The 18916-nt window shown below is 36.6% G+C and overlaps 1 protein-coding gene across 5 annotated transcripts in view; it reads right to left on the bottom strand.

Moving 5' to 3' along the window:
* Positions 1 to 3201: 3201 nt before the first annotated feature.
* The window catches only part of RICTOR (RPTOR independent companion of MTOR complex 2), a 137929-nt gene continuing 122214 nt past the window's right edge, over positions 3202 to 18916 (bottom strand). For all 5 annotated transcript variants that reach the window (XM_019982844.2, XM_019982848.2, XM_019982846.2 and 2 more), the window contains 4 exons: positions 11949 to 12104; positions 11491 to 11614; positions 7800 to 7938; positions 3202 to 7673 (listed from right to left, as the gene is read on the bottom strand). In XM_019982844.2, coding sequence (XP_019838403.2) covers positions 7599 to 7673; positions 7800 to 7938; positions 11491 to 11614; positions 11949 to 12104 — 494 coding nt within the window. In that variant the 3' untranslated portion in view covers positions 3202 to 7598. The remainder of the gene's footprint in view (positions 7674 to 7799; positions 7939 to 11490; positions 11615 to 11948; positions 12105 to 18916) is intronic.

The following is an 18916-nucleotide window of genomic DNA, read 5'->3' as shown; positions in this document are numbered from 1 at the left end:
GAGGTTCCTTAATAAACTAGAACTACCATGTGCTTGGGCGCCCGCTCAGTCGCTTCAGTTGTGTCCGATTCTTTTGTGCTCAGTAACTTCAGTCGTGTCTGACTCTGTGTGACCCCGTGGACTGTAGACCGCCAGGCTCCTCTGTCCATGGGATTCTCCAGGCAAGAATACTGGAGTGGGTTGCCATGCCCTCCTTCAGAGGATCTTCCCAATCCAGGTATAAAACTCACATTTGCCTGCATCTCCTGCGTTGCAGGCAGATTCTTTACCCACTGAGCCACCTGGGAAGCTCTTGTGATTCAGCAATTCTAATCCTGGGCATGTATCTGCAGAAAATCCTAATTCAAAAAGATACATGCACCCCAATGTTCACTGCAGTACTGTTTACAATAGCCAAGACATGGAAGCAACCTAAATGTCCATCAACAGAGGAATGGACAGAGATGTGGTACGTATATGCAACAGAGTAAAAAGAATGAAATAATGTCACTTGCAGCAACATGGGTGGACCTAGGGATATCACATTAAGTGAAGTCAGAGAAAGACAGATATGATACACTTATATGTGGACTATTAAAAAAAACTCATATGAATGGATTTACTTACAAAACAAACTCAGACTTCAAACTGATGGTTACCAAACAGAAAAGGTGGGGGGGGGGATAAATTAGGAGCTTGGGATTAACATAAACACACAACTATATATAAAATAGATACTCAACAAGGACCTACTGTATAGCAGAGGGAACTCTACTCAATATTCTGTAATAACCTATATGGGAAAAGAATCTGAAAAAGAATGGATATATGTATATCCGAATCACCTAGCTGTAGACCTGAAAACTAAGACAATATTGTCAATCAACTCCAATATAAAATAAAAAATTTTTTAAATTAAAAACACACGTTAAACCTAGTTAGTAACATTCCGGGATATTTTGATGGTGGGTGGAACTGGCAAAAGACGTACAAATAACGCCTCAGCCTGGTGACTGGTCCTCAGCTGCAGGTAGGTAGACGGGAAGCAGAGAACTAGTCACACAGTTCTAGTATCTAGTAGTCACACAGGAAACTAGTATCACAGTGATATTGATACAGAATATTATTACTAACTAGGTTTTAGACGTGATTTTAAACAATTTTTTACTTTATATTCGCGTTTATTGACAATATTGTGTTAGTTTTCAGGTGTACAGCTAAGTGATTCATATATACATGTATCCATGGACCTGCTGGAAGTGCCTGCTGACATTCCAATACCTGACCCATACTAAGTCTAGTGAAACTGAGTCTCCACTAGAATGTCATTTATTAAGAAAATCAGGTTGTATTAGACAGTATCTAGTATTTCTTCTAAGAACTCTGTGGAGACCAGCTGGCTTTCATCTCAAAGAATTTACAAAACATGCTAAGCATTTTGCATAAAGTAGGCATTTTAAAACCTTCAGAGGGACTTCCCTAGTGGTTCAGTGGTTGAGACTCTGTGATTCCACTGCTGGGGGCGTGGTTCAATCCCAGGTAGGGGAAGCAGGATCCAGCAAGGCATGGCCAAAACAAAATGACAACCTTCAAAAAGATACAACTGAAAATATAAAGCCTTCAAAATTAGTAGTTAAAATAGTATTTACAATAAATATATTTGTCCTCTAAGCATTAGAGGAAGTTTTCATACTTTTTTTTTTAATCAATACAGAATTAGTTGCTATGGTCTGAATGATCACCTGCCTCCCCAAATTCCTACACTGAAATCCTAACACCCAGGGATGATGGTATTAGTAGATGGGGTTCATTGGGAGGTCATGAGGCTAGAGCTCTCATGAGCGGGACTGATGTTCTTATAAGAGACACTACAGTTTCCTAGTCCCATCAAGCCATCGAGGACATAAGACAAAAGAAGTCTGGGATGTGAAGAGGGCCCTCACCCAAATATGTTCACACTCTAATTTCAGATTTTCAGCCAACAGAATTGTAAGAAGTAAATTTCTGTTATTTATAAACTGTCCAGTCTTTGGTATTTTGCTATAGTTGTTCAGTCACTAAGTTATGTCCAACTCTTGGTGACCCCATGGACTGCAGCAGGCCAGACTTCCCCCATCTTTCACTATCTCCGGGAGTACTTTATACACCAGAGAGTTTTAAAAAATGAAACAAACTTTCTGAAGCTCAGCTACATTGTCAGTTTTCAAAGATGAGCTGTATGATGATGATTTGTGCTTTTTGAGGGCCAACTACATTTTTGTTGAAAAGTATAGAGTAGAAGGCAGTATGAAAATGAGACACATAAATGTATTTAAAAACCAAACTATCCCAAATAAATCTATTTCTGAATACATTTTACCACATTCAGTCAATGATAACAGACTCTAACTTCGACACTGAATTTTATTCTCCAGGATTGACCATTTATTTCCCTTGTAGTATTTTCTTTTGCCACTAGGTGGCTGTTGGCTAGCTTACCTGATCCAGTTTCTGTGAAAGTGAAAGTCGCTCAGTCAGGTCAGACTCTTGGAGTTCTCCAGGCCAGAATACTGGAGTGGGTAGCCTTTCCCTTCTCCAGGGGATCTTCCCAACCCAGGGATCGAACCCAAGTCTCCCGCGTTGCAGGCGGATTCTTTACCAGCTGAGCCACAAGGGAAGGCTGAGTGAAATCAAATAGCTTACACAGAAAAGTTACCATCATACCATCATTGCTCATTCTATATATTAATCACTAAAGCTGGAGTTGTTCTGAAGATAGATATACTTTATCAAATCTTTCACAATAATCTGCGATTAAAAAATAATAACTGTAAAGATGTTTGATTAGATTATGAAGTGTTTAGAAAGTATAAATACCTATTTTAAAACATTTGGAACAAGCCACTACTCATTTGAAAAGACCCTGATGCTGGGAAAGACTGAAGGTGGGAGGAAGGGGATGACAGAGGATGAGATGGTTGGATGGCATCACTGACTCAATGGGCATGAGTTTGAGTAAACTCCAGGAGTTGGTGATGGACAGGGAGGCCTGGCATGCTGCAGTCCATGGGGTCGCAGAGTCGGACACGACAGAGCGACTGAACTGAACTATGTGTTACTGAACCAGATTCTTATCTGTGGTATTTAAAAGTCACTTTTACCTAGAGTTACATGTAACAGCCTCAGTGGTACATAAATCAACAATGATGGTTTTAAAATTTGAAATAGAACAATGACACAAGGTTAAGAATTTTTAAGTACATTTTATTAAGAATGTATCCCTTTGATAAGATTACGCTTCAGGAGGCTTTTAATGCCCTTGACATAAACTGTACACATTATACAAAAACAAGAAAACCACGAAAAAAAAATCAAGGTGAGCAAAACCATTTAGGGACAAACCTTATTTAAATTATACACAACTCAATGAAATATTCTTACGGAAAATATATAAATACTTTTCTTTCTATGTTACAGTTATACAATATAAGTCAGATTTCAATGTCTGTTCAGTGACCTACAAACACCAGAACCTCCAAATATGTAGCAGCGTATTACTAAATAAAAAAGAAAAAAATTATGTGGTTAGGGAGCATTAAGTCTGAGATTTTTTTCACAGTCCCTTACCACTTTTCAAAACTAATTTACATCATTTGTTTTACAATGCAGCTTTAGGATTTCTGACAGGCCAATAATGGAACATTTTTCAACTATTATCTATGAAAGTTTTTAATCTCCCCCCTCCTCTGCCCAAAGACTTTGCATTTTGTGCTAAATCAACCTATTAGTGGCAAAATTACAAGATATACTTTTTTGGCATAAATTATATTTTTCAAATTAAATATTTTATAAAGAAAGTCAAACAAAATGTGCAATTTATGCGTGCAGTGGCATAGCTATCCACCTATGTTACAAAAATACTCTAAAGGGGAGAAAATCCACATTCATTAAAGAAACCTACTATGAATGAAAACTACCCTGGGAACCTAGAACTAAAAGAAAAAACAAATGCTCCTAGAAAGATTCTCACAGATGTTAACATTGTCTGATAAGCACTGCTATTAATTTTACTGGTATGCTTTTATAATCAAACTTTCACTGTAGTGACAGTCTTGAAGTGAAGCTGGTAATAATGTATTTCCTGAATGGAGAGACAAGGGAGACCCTTCTCAACTTTTGGAAGATCTGAAATGTTCTTTTTATTCCAACAGCTCTTATCAAACTCTCTCAATTAATTGTTCCTTTTTTCCCTAATTTAATGGATTGTGAATTTGAGACAAAACTGGAAACGTAAGACAAAAGGGGAAAAAACCTTACTTCCAAAGGACCTTTCCCAAGGTAGTTTACAAAACTCTCACACAAAATTAGCACCTCACTCTCACCATGCAAAAGTAACTGCAGTTATAATTTGGATGACAATTTGATTGCTTTTTATTGCTTAGTGATCTGTGCTTTAATGTGGGGATAAAAGGCATCCTCTGAATGGAATGAAAAAAATTTTTTATATAAATAGCAGTAGACAAATCTAAATAAGCATTCACACCTCACTGTTGAACACTTTGCATCTGTAATATGCCCTGAAAAACTCAGCTTTAATTACTTCAAGCTCTGGATAAAAGAGCTGAAAACTATTAAAGCTACACCATTTCAAAAGGACTTATACATATGATGTTAGAGTAACTAGTAAAATAAAGTATATACCTCCAAAGAGCCTCTTTTAATGTCAATGTCTTACAGAATGCCCTTATGCTACCAATCTTTATTAGAAAATTTTTTATTAGGGAGAAAAGACTTTTCCCCCCTTCAAATCTACCTAAGCATAAATAGGAAGTAAAAGTATAAGAAATTTTAGATGTTTAATTACAAATACTAATTTCTAATTTCCTTATTTATCAGTATTTACTTAGTATGTGAAGCTGAAATCTGTTCTTGAAAAAAATTTCAATTAGAAACAACAATTCACTTTACAATTAGAAATTCACAGTTTATAACCAGCACAACTGCTCAAATTCCTCCAAATTATTCAATAATTACCAGTAGTACAAATTTATATGGACTAAGATTAATTCTAAAATCTTGAAAAACTACAGTATTGACATTATTTTGGTATTTTATAGTCTGGTAATATCTATTACATATAGATGCTTTTTTCAGTTATTTCTATTACCACTGACAACATCCCTAATCTTTTCTGCTATAATTTAACATTTTAAACACCTAAGTAAATCACTTGGCACTGCATGTGAGCATTTTTCATCGTAAAAGTCTACTTTTATACAAATAAGTACTTAAAGAAAACGTATTAGACCTGTCAGTGAAACATGGATAAACCAAATAGCACTATACATTTAATATAGACATCTTTTTTTTTTTAAGATTATTGAGAACCACAAAGCTCTGAGTGTCTCCCCAAACTAAGTGCTAAAGGCAAATATTATGATATATACATACATATCTTTCAAAGTAATAATCCAAAAAACTGTTCAGGCTAATAGTAACAAAGACTTCATTTCAGGATTGATGAGTGAGGTGGGGTCCAGGGATGAAGATGTGTGTGTGTGTGTGTGTGTGTAACAAAAAAGAATTTACTGTTAACTTTTGAGGGATTAAACCACAGATTTTATACTCTATATTAACTGAGGTAGTGTTTAAAAATGAATGTCTAAAATATGTTAATCCCATTATTAATAAGATTACTACATTACCTCCTTTGGAGTTTTAAACCACTATTTGGTCTAGTATCTCTGACATTTGGTTCTCTGGAAGGCAGTCTCATCATCCAAGACCAAAGACCAAGGTGACAGGCAACGTTCTTAGAAGTACTGTTGACATTTAAATAAACACTTGGGTTCAGTGATAAATTAAAGTTAAAAAAAAAAAAAGCATCTGTTTTATCTTCAATTGGATTTTATGAAAGAAAATCTGAAGAACCACTTTTTAACATAAGCAGCAGCTTACAGCCCTTATCTGCTTTGTTATAATGTAAGTTGCTACACAGTGCACGTAAGAACAATTCACTGAAGTGCAGTCAAAGAGGTGTTATGAAGTGAGATGAAAGGCTTCATCTCAATTGGAACTTTCAGTGCCAGTAAATTAAAGAAAAAAAAAAAAAGTATCTCTGTGAGTTATGCTTTCTAGTTCACAGGGTTCTTTACAGAGATCTCAAAGAACAAGCCCATTATAAAAAAGAACTGTAATAAAGGAAAATACTAGTCCCCGTACTATGACTGTGTCAGAGCTGATGCGTAACTGTAAAAATGGTCTAAACAAATCAATTTAAAAAGGGTCCTAATCAGTCCAGCTGGATTTTTTTTCTACTTATATATAGACCTCAAAAAAGATCCTTTCATTTATAAGCATTCTAATGATGATGGCCATGCTTTTTTTATATACAAATTTGCATATATGTTTAATTCCTGTAAAGATTTCCAAATATCTTTAGACATACACAAATTAAACAAACAAATAAAACTTTGCCCTCATCAACTTTAACAACTTCACAAATGTGATAAAGGCAACTACTGTACTCATAAACTCACCTATCACTGCATTTAGTCTGTGCAAAACAAGAACACTGATATAAAAATTAAATTACTGCTGCTTTAAAATTTGGTACTTAAGGCTTTTCACTACAATTTTTAATCGTAATAATGTTTCACCAAGGATTTTTTTAAAAGAAACTATGGCTCTTCTTTTCCCATGGAATGTATAAATTGTAGGCAACCGTATCTTTTCCTCAAGAGATCCAAGGTGTTATTTAATGCTTTCTTTTACTTTAGGTCTAAATTAATAGTGCTTTGTTCAAGTTCCTGTTAAAATGGTGATGTGGGAAGCTAATGGAAATGGAAGTGCACTGAGAACATACGCATTTTATAAATGAAAAATACTCTGAATTATAAAATAATTTTCTGATTTTAATCAGGAACTGTAGTGAAAAACCTTAATCGGTTCAAATAGCCTATAATAAACACATTGCAATAAAACTAAAGAGATGGAAAACAAGAAACTTTATGTAAGTCTAGTCACATAAAAATAACTTATAAGTCCTGGTTGTTGAGGCTCTTCTTTCGCTTTGAGGTTAAAAACCTCTGAAGTAGTGTTATAAACATGAAGAAAAAAGTGGAAGGGCCAAAGATCCCCTTCTAATACCAGCAGTTACAGAACATCCCATTGTGCTAAGAGGATGCAGCCTCAAAGACACTGATTCCTGGCTTCCAAAATTAGTTAACAAACAAGGCATCTTTATATTTACCCTAAAAAAGGAATTCAGAAATAACGGTGTGTAGGGTGCTTCTGCATACCGTACTGTTCCACTGTTGTTATGCTCTTAAAATGAAAAGTAGAAAACCCATGTAGGTACTCAGTGCTTGAATCTTGCATACAATGGTAACTAAAACTCTTAAAACTGTGGTAATGAATAATGAACCCCCAATGGGGCTCCACAGAGGGTAGAGGAAGTTGTTTTGGTTAGGGAAGTCCGCAGTTCCAACTGTTCATGTACCAGTAATTGCTGGAACAGCGTATAGAAGATACTCCTGTCTTTGCTGCCCAGTCAGTCGGCTTTTTTGAGGCTTTTAGAAGTCCACAAATATGAATATATATATATATAGTCTACATCTATATACATCATAAATATGAGGTCAGGATTCAGCAGATGTATCGACTATAGTTTGCTTTGGTGGTGTTGCCAAGACAGCCTCTGCTTCTTCATGCATCTAGGGAAGAAGTGGTAAATTATTAATGACTTTCTAGTCTATCAACAGATATAATCTCAAAACTTTTAGTTTAATTCAAACAAATATTTTTGAAAGATAAAGTTCAGAAGTACAAATCCTACTTACTTGTAAAAACTGTACATCCTGAAATAATTCTTGTATGAACCTCCGACATGGAAGTCTAAATGTGCAGTGTGACAGCAAATGGGAAACCTCAGAGTAAAGGCATATGTCATCAAATGTTTGAGGATACTTCTCTTTAATTCTAAAATGAAAGAAAAGACTAGGATGTGATAAAAATTATAATAATGACTTGCCTATTTTCTTTCAAAATATCATTTTAAAATATCTTTTTCCTCTGGATATATAGATCAAGTGACATATCTGGAGTGAGGGCATAAGAATATAAAATAGTAAATATTCCTAGCTCACACTTAAACTATAACTATTTTAAGTTTCGGCTATCTCTTAAAATGATAAAAACCCAAATACTTCTTAGAAAGTGAGAAATATTCTTTTTCACTGGCCTGAGACATTACAAAATGTATTTACTGGCCCAGAATAACTCAGTATTTTAAAGTTGCAGGATATAAAATCATCACACAGAAATCCCTTTCATTCCCATACACTAATAATGAGAAAATAGAAAGAGAAATTAAGGAAACAATTCCATTCACCATTGCAACGGAAAGAATAAAATACTTAGGAATATATCTACCTAAAGAAACTAAAGACCTATATATAGAAAACTATAAAACACTGGTGAAAGAAATCAAAGAGGACACTAATAGATGGAGAAATATACCATGTTCATGGATTGGAAGAATCAATATAGTGAAAATGAGTATACTACCCAAAGCAATTTATAGATTCAATGCAATCCCTATCAAGCTACCAACAGTATTCTTCACAGAGCTAGAACAAATAATTTCACAATTTGTATGGAAATACAAAAAACCTCGAATAGCCAAAGCTATCTTGAGAAAGAAGAATGGAACTGGAGGAATCAACCTACTTGACTTCAGGCTCTATTACAAAGCCACAGTCATCAAGACAGTATGGTACTGGCACAAAGACAGAAATATAGATCAATCGAACAAAACAAAAAGCCCAGAGATAAATCCACGCACATATGGACACCTTATCTTTGACAAAGGAGGCAAGAATATACAATGGATTAAAGACAATCTCTTTAACAAGTGGTGCTGGGAAAACTGGTCAACCACTTGTAAAAGAATGAAACTAGAACACTTTCTAACACCATACACAAAAATAAACTCAAAATGGATTAAAGATCTAAACGTAAGACCAGAAACTATAAAACTCCTAGAGGAGAACATAGGCAAAACACTCTCCGACATACATCACAGCAGGATCCTCTATGACCCACCTCCCAGAATATTGGAAATAAAAGCAAAAATAAACAAATGGGACCTAATTAAACTTAAAAGCTTCTGCACAACAAAGGAAACTATAAGCAAGGTGAAAAGACAGTCTTCAGAATGGGAGAAAGTAATAGCAAATGAAGCAACTGACAAACAACTAATCTCAAAAATATACAAGCAACTCCTACAGCTCAATTCCAGAAAAATAAATGACCCAATCAAAAAATGGGCCAAAGAACTAAAGAGACATTTCTCCAAAGAAGACATACAGAGGGCTAACAAACACATGAAAAGATGCTCAACATCATTCATTATCAGAGAAATGCAAATCAAAACCACTATGAGGTACCATTTCACGCCAGTCAGAATGGCTGCGATCCAAAAGTCTACAAGTAATAAATGCTGGAGAGGATGTGGAGAAAAGGGAACCCTCTTACACTGTTGGTGGGAATGCAAACTTGTACAACCACTATGGAGAACAGTGTGGAGATTCCTTAAAAAACTGGAAATAGAACTGCCTTATGATCTAGCAATCCCACTGCTGGGCATTCACACTGAGGAAACCAGAAGGGAAAGAGACACGTGTACCCCAATGTTCATCGCAGCACTGTTTATAATAGCCAGGACATGGAAGCAACCTAGATGTCCATCAGCAGATGAATGGATAAGAAAGCTGTGGTACATATACACAATGGAGTATTACTCAGCCATTAAAAAGAATACATTTGAATCAGTTCTCATGAGGTGGATGAAACTGGAGCCTATTATACAGAGTGAAGTAAGCCAGAAAGAAAAACACCAATACAGTATACTAACGCATATATATGGAATTTAGAAAGATGGTAACAATAACCCTGTATATGAGACAGCAAAAGAGACACTGATGTATAGAACAGTCTTTTGGACTCTGTGGGAAAGGGAGAGGGTGAGATGATTTGGGAGAATGGCATTGAAACATGTATAATATCATATATGAAACGAGTCACCAGTCCAGGTTCGATGCACGATACTGGATGCTTGGGGTTGGTGCACTAGGACGACCCAGAGGGATGGTATGGGGAGGGAGGAAGGAGGGCGATGCAGGATGGGGAACACATGTATGCCTGTGGGGGATTCATTTCGATATATGGCAGAACCAATACAATATTGTAAAGTTTAAAAATAAAATAAAATTAAAAAAAAATAAAATAGAAATAAAATTTTAAAGTTAAACTGAAGTTAAACTTTGACTGGGCTCTGTCTTTGTATCTTTCAGCATTTAGTAGTGGCTCTCGCCTGGTCCAGCACCTCAGAACCAGCAGTGGGGTGGGCTAATACAGGTAAAGGACCCTCTACACTTAAAGCTTCTGGCCAGGAGGTCTGCAGTGGGGGCCTGGTATATGTGCTACTACATTTTATAAAGTTCCACAGGAGACCCTGAAGTCCATTTCATTTTTTGAGGATCACAGCTTTAAACAGTGCAAAACAAAGATGTTGAAGATGGCCTGAATATTCTTTTATCATGTTGCTGTGACTTAGAAAAGCAAAAAAAATTCTACAACTTTTATTAAAAGAAAGGAGTAAAAATAGGGAAAAATTAAACCAAGAAAATGTCACTTATTTTTACGTATGCCAGCTTTTCTTGAGCTTTATGGTCTCAGAATTCTTCTACTTTCTTAAAAATTGTTGAGAAACCCCCAAATCTTATTTTTTGTAGGCCATGAAAGTGAAAGTCACTCAGTCGTGTCCAACTCTTTGTGACCCCAAGGCCTATACAGTCCATGGAATTCTCCAGGCCAGAATGTCGGAGTGGGGAAGCCTTTCCCTTCTCCAGGGGATCTTCCCAACCCAGGGATCGAACCCACATCTCCCACATTGCAGGTGGATTCTTTACTTTTACTTTTGTGGGCCATAGCCATCAATAATTAACATACAAGAAATTAAAGTTTAGAAAATTTCAAAGCATTAATTCATTTAAAAAATAAAATCATTACATGTTAACATAAATACATATATTTTAATGAAAAATAACTATATTTTCCAAAACTAAGACAGTGAGATGGAGAAGGCAATGGCAACCCACTCCAGTACTCTTGCCTGGAGAATCCCAGGGACGGAGGAGCCTGGTGGGCTGTCGTCTATGGGGTCACACAGAGTCGGACACGACTGAAATGACTTAGCAGTAGCAGCAAGACAGTGAGAAGAGTTGCTATTGTTTTACATTTTTACAAATCTTTTTAATGTCTGGCTGAATAGAAAACCATTGGATTCACATACCTGCTTCTGCATTCAATTTATTACCATATGTTAGTTTGGTTGAAGTAGATGAAGAAAATCTAAGCTCACTCAGATATGCCATGCGGTTGAGAACTACTGATGTAAAGCTAATTGATCAAACTTTTTAAGTATTTACCATAAAAAAGCAAAGAATACTCATCTCAAAGCTTACTTACGTTAAAAGCCCAGTTTCATGACATTTAGTTGAAACTGAACTACTCAAATTAATGACTAATCTCAGAACTTCTTTACGAAGGAGTATACGGCACATTGGTGTATCATCTGGAATTGTTTTAACACCTGAAAAGAAGATCAAAATATTTTATCTGTATCACAACAGAAAATTACTATAACTCATGGAATTTGTTTTTAAACTTTACCAAAGATATATATAAAACTAAGATAAACTGCACATGACCTGCCAATCATTTTGGGATCAAAATTCTTTCTAATGAAAGCAGACAGCTAAGTGAGTATGTGTCAGGAGCTGATGCAGGTACAATGGTGGACTAAATATACCCAATAAAAGTAAGTTGTCAGATTTGAGACAACTAATGAACAGCACTCATCATTAACAACAAACAACTAAGTACAGTTATGTTAACAAGGTTTGGATTTAAATCTGAAAACTTACCTAGTAGCAATTCTGTACTTTTGGTGCTGCTGGCTGAGCCTTCTTGAGACACTCCATCACTGCATCCAGAAATGCCAGAAAATTTAGAGGGAACGACTTCTAAGGGATTATGGATAGTCTGCTCACACCAATCAGAATATGGAATGTCTTGAAGGTCTGAAGAAATAAATTAATTCAATCAACAGATCAAAACAGCTTATTTCCTATGCTTGCACTGTATACCACAAAGGAATGGTTCCTTGTAATTTCCTTCCGGTCTCTTCAGTAATTATTTTCCAAGATGAAGATTTTCAAAGTAAATTTACAGACTGCTCAGGTAGTAACGTGTTAAATTCTAAAGACATTTATACCTGAGATTTTATTTTCCTAAACTACAAAAATAATAAATGTGTTTATTTAAAGAATTCATATAAAGATATATATAGAATAAGTGAAAGTCTTTTACCTACCCCATCTTTCATGCCTTCCACCCCTAAACTAAATAGACTTCTCCTTAAATATATAAAAATTCAGATCGTCTGATATTTTAAATTTCTCTCTCTTGCTCTTTAGGTGTATAAGTGAGATTACACTGTATCCATTTTTCTATCACTTGCTAGTCCTACCATTTAATAATCACCAATATAACAATCATAGTTCTCCAGACTTATCAGTTCCTTCCATAGGGTTAAACTTACTATACTATCCATGCATTGCTAAGGTCTACTCCTAGATGGGATTTTAAAGTCAACTAAACATCTTAGTGCAGCTAAAATAACATCAATATTTTTTATTTAAAAGTTCCCTGAGCACTTAAGTGATTAGAGCAAATGGAAATCAGAAAGTCTTCAGTTATCCTTTTAGGAGGTAACACTGAGCAACCCAGAAAATCATGCAACCTTAGTACACTAAGAAAAAGAGATTTCAGAGAGAAGAGACACCATCAGTCAAATGGTAAGGCCCCTTGATAGTTAGTCCTATCCTCTTTCCACTACAGTACACTGTCAGAGTGGTAATAAGCGTTTTTTAAAAGTCCAAGAAACTAGACCTACACCAACACATACTATTCTCCCTATGCTGCTTCAGTAAAATAGATGTCACCACCTCATCTCACCTGTAAGTACTTCCTAAGATTAATAGTGACATAATACTAAGCAGAATATGTTCTGGTTCCTCAGGATATCAACTTAGCATAGTTGTAATATCTTGGTTACTAAGAAAATCACACATCTGTCAGGTACTTGAAAGTAACATATGCTACTTAAATTATACACTGATTTTAAAAATAAAACTACTGCCAAAAGATCTGATAACTAAAGATGTACTTAAAAACCAGTAATGCTGAATAACCAGGTAAGAAATGACTATGTTATTTTGGACTCAGGAAGCTTCCCAGGAAGTAAAAAGACAAAATATTCCAGCACAAAGAACAATAAGAAAATTATATCTTCCTTTGTCAACGTTGTTTTGAAAACGCTGACAATGTTCCTTTGTCAACATTGTTTCTGAAAAGTTATAAACTTATTCGTTTCAGCCTCATCTTCAACCAGTGATGACTCCTAACATTTCTAACCTGTTACAACCACATTTTATTTCTAAAGATATCATCCATTCTTATTCCAAAAAAAAAAAAAAAACCCCAAAACAATCAGTTTCTCCCACTGTGGTGGTTTAGTTGCTAATCATGTCCGACTCTTGCAACCCCATGGACTGTGGCCTACCAGACTCCTCTGTCCATGGAATTCTCCAGGCAAGAATACTGGAGTGGGTTGCCATTTCCTTCTCCAGGAGATCTTCCTGACCCAGGACTCCTGCATTGCAGACAGATTCTTTACCAACTGAACTACAAGGGAAGCCTCACTGGAGTCTTCTTCACATCTTCTTCCACTGGAAGATGTGAAAAAACATCCCAAGAATAGTGATAACAGAAGGCTTTTAATCCATGGGGTATCTTTTGTGTGAAACTTGCTAAATCATATGAATAAAAATTTTTTATGAAATAATTACATGTGCTAAATGGAAACTTCAGAGAACACGTGGGTAGAATATTGGCACTATTTATTAATCAGTAGGATATGGAGAAGGCAATGCCACCCCACTCTGGTACTTTTGCCTGGAAAATCCCATGGACGGAGGAGCCTGGTAGGCTGCAGTCCATGGGGTCGCTAGAGTTGGACAGGACTAAGCGACTCCACTTTCACTTTTCACTTTCATGCATTGGAGAAGGAAATGGCAACCTACTCCAGTGTTCTTGCCTGGAGAATCCCAGGGATGGGAAGCCTGGTGGGCTGCCGTCTATGGGGTCCCACAGAGTCGGATATGACTAAAGCGACGCAGCAGCAGCAGGATATGGAGAACCAAAATTTCTTGAAATTGGGAAGCTAGTTGACCTACTTCTTCTTAGGCATGGAAGATCATGTCTAGCACTCTGTTAAAGGCCAAAACTGTGCATGCTAGACTGATGATATTGACTTTTAGGGACCTTAATTTTGAAAAGTATTCAATGCAATGAAACGTATACACACTTTTACTCAACACATTTTATTTCTAGATTATAATTAATTTGGATGAAGCATTATGTCCATACATTGAACCTTTTAATCTATGTAACTGATGTTTAGTTTCTTAACTGTAGCTGTTGCTTTTACTGTTTTCTCTCTTTTTAGTTAATAATATTCTGTACTGTCCTTACTTGCTCAGTTGTGTCCGACTCTTTGCAACTTTGTGGACTGCAGTCCGCCAGACTCCTCTGTCCAAGGGGATTCTCCTGGCAAGGATACTGGAATGGGCTGCCATACCCACCTCCAGGGGATCTTCCCAACCCAGAGATCGAACCCAGGATGCCCTCATTGCAGGCAGATTTTTTACTGTCTGAGCCACTAGCTCAGCTTTATTTTATCTTTTAGTTAAAAATGGCGACATGAAGTATAGGATAGATCAGCGTCTAAGAGACTGCATACCTTCTTTATACCCTGTATCTGGGCATAAGGCTGAATCCAGCCTTATGTGAGAAAGAATAAAAAGCTCTAGGGAAAAAAATTATGTGAGTCCATATGGGTTAATTCAGAAAAATCATAAGCTAAATTCTTCCTATCAGAAAGTGAAGTCTCCAAATAGCATATTAAATGCTGAAACAATTCATCAAAAAAATCAAGAATTTCTGTGAGGAGCTCTTATCCACCTGATCATCATTTCTCCTGGGCAGCAAGAACAAGGAGACTGTTGTTGAAATGAACAAGGAGATTTCCCTTAGGAACACAGTAAGATCATTCTAATTGAACTATCAGAGTTTATGAAAGAATATTATTTCTAATGTAAACAACTTAGTGTGAGTCACCATTAATGGACAGCTTAGTGAATGCTAATCTTACATGTTAGGAAGTACCAAAACTACACCATAAGCCAGGTATCATTATTCCCATTTAGAAATTTAAGAAAAAATTAAAAGTAAAGCTCAATGAAACTAAGTATATTGCCCAAGATCAAATTTTAAGATGGAAAAGTTTGGCTTTGAGCCTAAGTGCTCTTGACACCAAACCTCACACCCTGCTATGTTTACACCAGGGTCTGAGTATTTCCTGGAGCCCTGGCACTTCCTAGTCTCCTCCATCCCCAGTTGTACATTTGGGTGAGGACAGGGAGATGGGACACCACCTGGCGTTCCCCTTACACCATCATCTGCATACCACTGATCTTTTGTATAGACTGCTACTGAAACGTGGGTTTTACACCTAATATTTTTCAAAACCACCACTGTCTCTTTAGGGCCCTCCTTTACTCAGTGTAATCTCTACCCACTCCTCACAAATCTGTCAGTTTAATAACTCAGACAATTCAAACCAATCTCCTTGCTATTATCCTTTATAGTCTGCTGGTTTTTTTCCAGTGTTCTCTTTCACAGATAGACTAGTCTAAAACATCAGTCTAACCCACTTTTAGTTGGTTAGCTACAATATGGCAAATGCAGTGGTATACATAAAGTGCACCCCAAAGAAACATATAATGCCGCCAACATTTTGCCTTGCATACTCAACAAGACATTGCATAAACATCTGAGAAGGTGGTAGACACAGAATATAGTATTAGGAAATATCCTAATCACCTTTCCTCTGAGCTTTAACATTTTTTGAACAACTGCCACTACCAACATTACCACCAGATTGAAAGTTTTAAAAAGTGAAAAGTCTTATGTTCAAGTCCTGATGTCTCTTTAAAATTATCATTACACAGCAGAGGGACAACTTCAGACTACTGCAAACTACAGTAATCCAAACAGTGTGGTAATGGCACAAAAACAGACATATAACATATAGATAAAGGAAAGAGAACAGACAGCCTAGGAATAAACCCATGAACATATGGTCAATTAATCTAAGAGAAAGGAAGCAAGAATATACACTGGGTAAAAGTCTTTTCAAAAAGTAGTGCTGGTACAACTGCACAGCTACATGTAAAAGCATGAAATGTTCAAACGAAACATTAGAACGTTTTCTAGCACCACATACAAAAATAAACACAAAATGCATTAGAGACCTAAACTTCTAGAGGAAATCATAGGTACAACACTGTTTGACATAAACTGCAGCAATGTTTTTTTGGATCTGTCTCCCAGAGTAACTGAACTGGAAACAAAAATAACCAAAATAAATTTAAAAGCTTTTGTACAGCAACCCCCCGGCTCCCCCCGCAAAAAAAAAAAAAAAAAAAAAAAAAAACCGCCACACATAAAACAAAGCAAAAAGACAACTTACAGACTGGGTAAAAATATTTGCAAACAATGTTTCTGACAAGGAATTCATTTCCAAAATATACAAATAGCTCATATAGCTCAAAAAAAAAAAAACCCCAATCAAAAAGTGGGCAGAAAACCTAACAGACATTTTTCCAAAGAAGGCATAGAGATGACCATGAAAAGGCCAATAAGCAAATAAAAAGACGCTCAATACCACTAACTATTAGAGAAATGCAAATTAAAACAACAATGAGGTACCATCTTATACCAGTTAGAGTGGTTACCATTAAAAAGTCTACAAATAGTAAATATTGGAAAAGGTATAGAGGAAAAATGAAACCTCTTATACTGTTGGTGAGAATATAAATTGGCGCAGCCATTATGGGGAATGGTATGGAGGTTCCTTAAAAAACTAAAGAGTCACCATACGATCCTGCAATCCCACTCCCGGCATATACCCAGAGAAAACCATAATTCAAAAAAATACATGCACCCCAATGTTCACAGCAGCACTATTCACAACAGCCAAGACATGGAAGCAACCTAAGTGTCCATCAACAGACAAATGGATAAAGAAGTTAGAATATTACTCAGCAGTGAACAAGAATGAGATAATGCCATTTTCAGTAACATGGATGGACCTAAAGATTATCAAATTAAGTCAGAAGAGAAAGACAAATACGTGATATCACTTATATGTGGAATCTAAAAATGATACAAATGGACTGATTTACAAAACAGAAATAGGTTCACAGACATAAAAAACAAGCTTATGGTTACCAAAGGGGATGGGCAGAGACAAATTAGGAGTTTCAGATTAATATATATACACTACTACACATAAAATGGGTAAACAACAAAGGTCTACTGTATAGCAGAAGGAACTATATTCAGTATCTTGTAATAACCTACAATGGAAAAGCATCTGAAAGAGAAGACACCCATACACACATGTAAAATGGAATCACTTTGCTGTACACTTGAAAGTAACACAACATTGTAAATTACCTATACTTCAATTAAAAAAAAGTAGGGAACTATTTTTTAGTTATCTGCCATGGATAATAGGGCTTCCCAGGTGGCTCAGTGGTAAAGAAACTGCCTGCCAATGGAGGAGATACAGGTTTGATCCTTGGGTTGAAAAGAACTCCTGGAGGATGAAATAGCAATCCACTGCAGTATTCTTGCCAGGAAAATTCCATGGACAGAGGAGTCTGGGAGCTACAGTCCATGGGATCACCAAGACTTGGACATAAATGAGCATGCATGGATAATAAAGATATCTCCCTCCTGATACATAAATTCATTCATTTGGCCGATAGCAGTGCTTCTCAAACATTAATGTATACATGAATAACCTGGGCATCTTGTTAAAATGCTGATTCTGATTCTGTGTGGGGCAGAGTTTGAGATGACATTTCTAACAAGTGCTCAAGTGATGCTGATGCTGCTGGTTCACTGACCACTTTGGGTAGAAAGGGCTATGCAGGACCTGGTCTCTACATATCTTTCTAGGCTGATCCTGTATTTCCTCTCCCTTCACTTTCTGGGCTCCATTCCCATGGGTGTCCCATGCTTGCACCCATCAGAGAAGACTTTTGCTCATGTTCCTTCCTCTCTCTTAAAATTCTCTATACGCCAGTCTTCATTCAGTTAGGTTCTATTCATTCTTTCAACCACAGCTCAACAGCAATTCTTCAGAAGTCTTCTTTGATCGCTTATTTGATGATGTTTGTTGTTTAGTTGCCAAGTCATGTCCCACTCTTTCTGCGATCCCACAGACTACTGCCCATCAGGCTCCTTTGTCCATGGGATTTCCCAGGCAAGAATACTGGAGTGGGTTTGTCATTTCCTTCTCCAGGGAATCTTTCCAACCCAGGGACTGAATCTGCATCTCCTGTATTGCAGGAGGTCTCCTGCATTGCAATCAGATTCTTAACCACTGAGCCACCAGGGAAGCTCACTTGGTTCTATTCCTTGCTAATACCAGGCAGCAAGTAATGGTGGCTCAGACAGGAAAGAATCTGCCTGAAATGTGGGAAAACTGGGTTCGATCCTTGAGTTGGGAAGATCCCCTGGAGAAGGGAATGGCTACCAGTATTTTGGCCTGGGAAATCCCATGGACAGAGGAGGAGCCTAGTGGGCTATAGTCCATAGCATCACAAAGAGTTAGATATGACTGACGGAAAACTTAATACTTGGTACCTACCCTTGATGGCACTTGTTGCAAATGTGGTTGTTATATTTGTGTATTGAC

The sequence above is a fragment of the Bos indicus genome, chromosome 20 (genome assembly GCF_029378745.1).
Source record: "Bos indicus isolate NIAB-ARS_2022 breed Sahiwal x Tharparkar chromosome 20, NIAB-ARS_B.indTharparkar_mat_pri_1.0, whole genome shotgun sequence".
NCBI classification, from domain to species: Eukaryota; Metazoa; Chordata; class Mammalia; order Artiodactyla; family Bovidae; genus Bos; species Bos indicus.
This window is presented reverse-complemented; position numbering and strand designations above follow the sequence as displayed.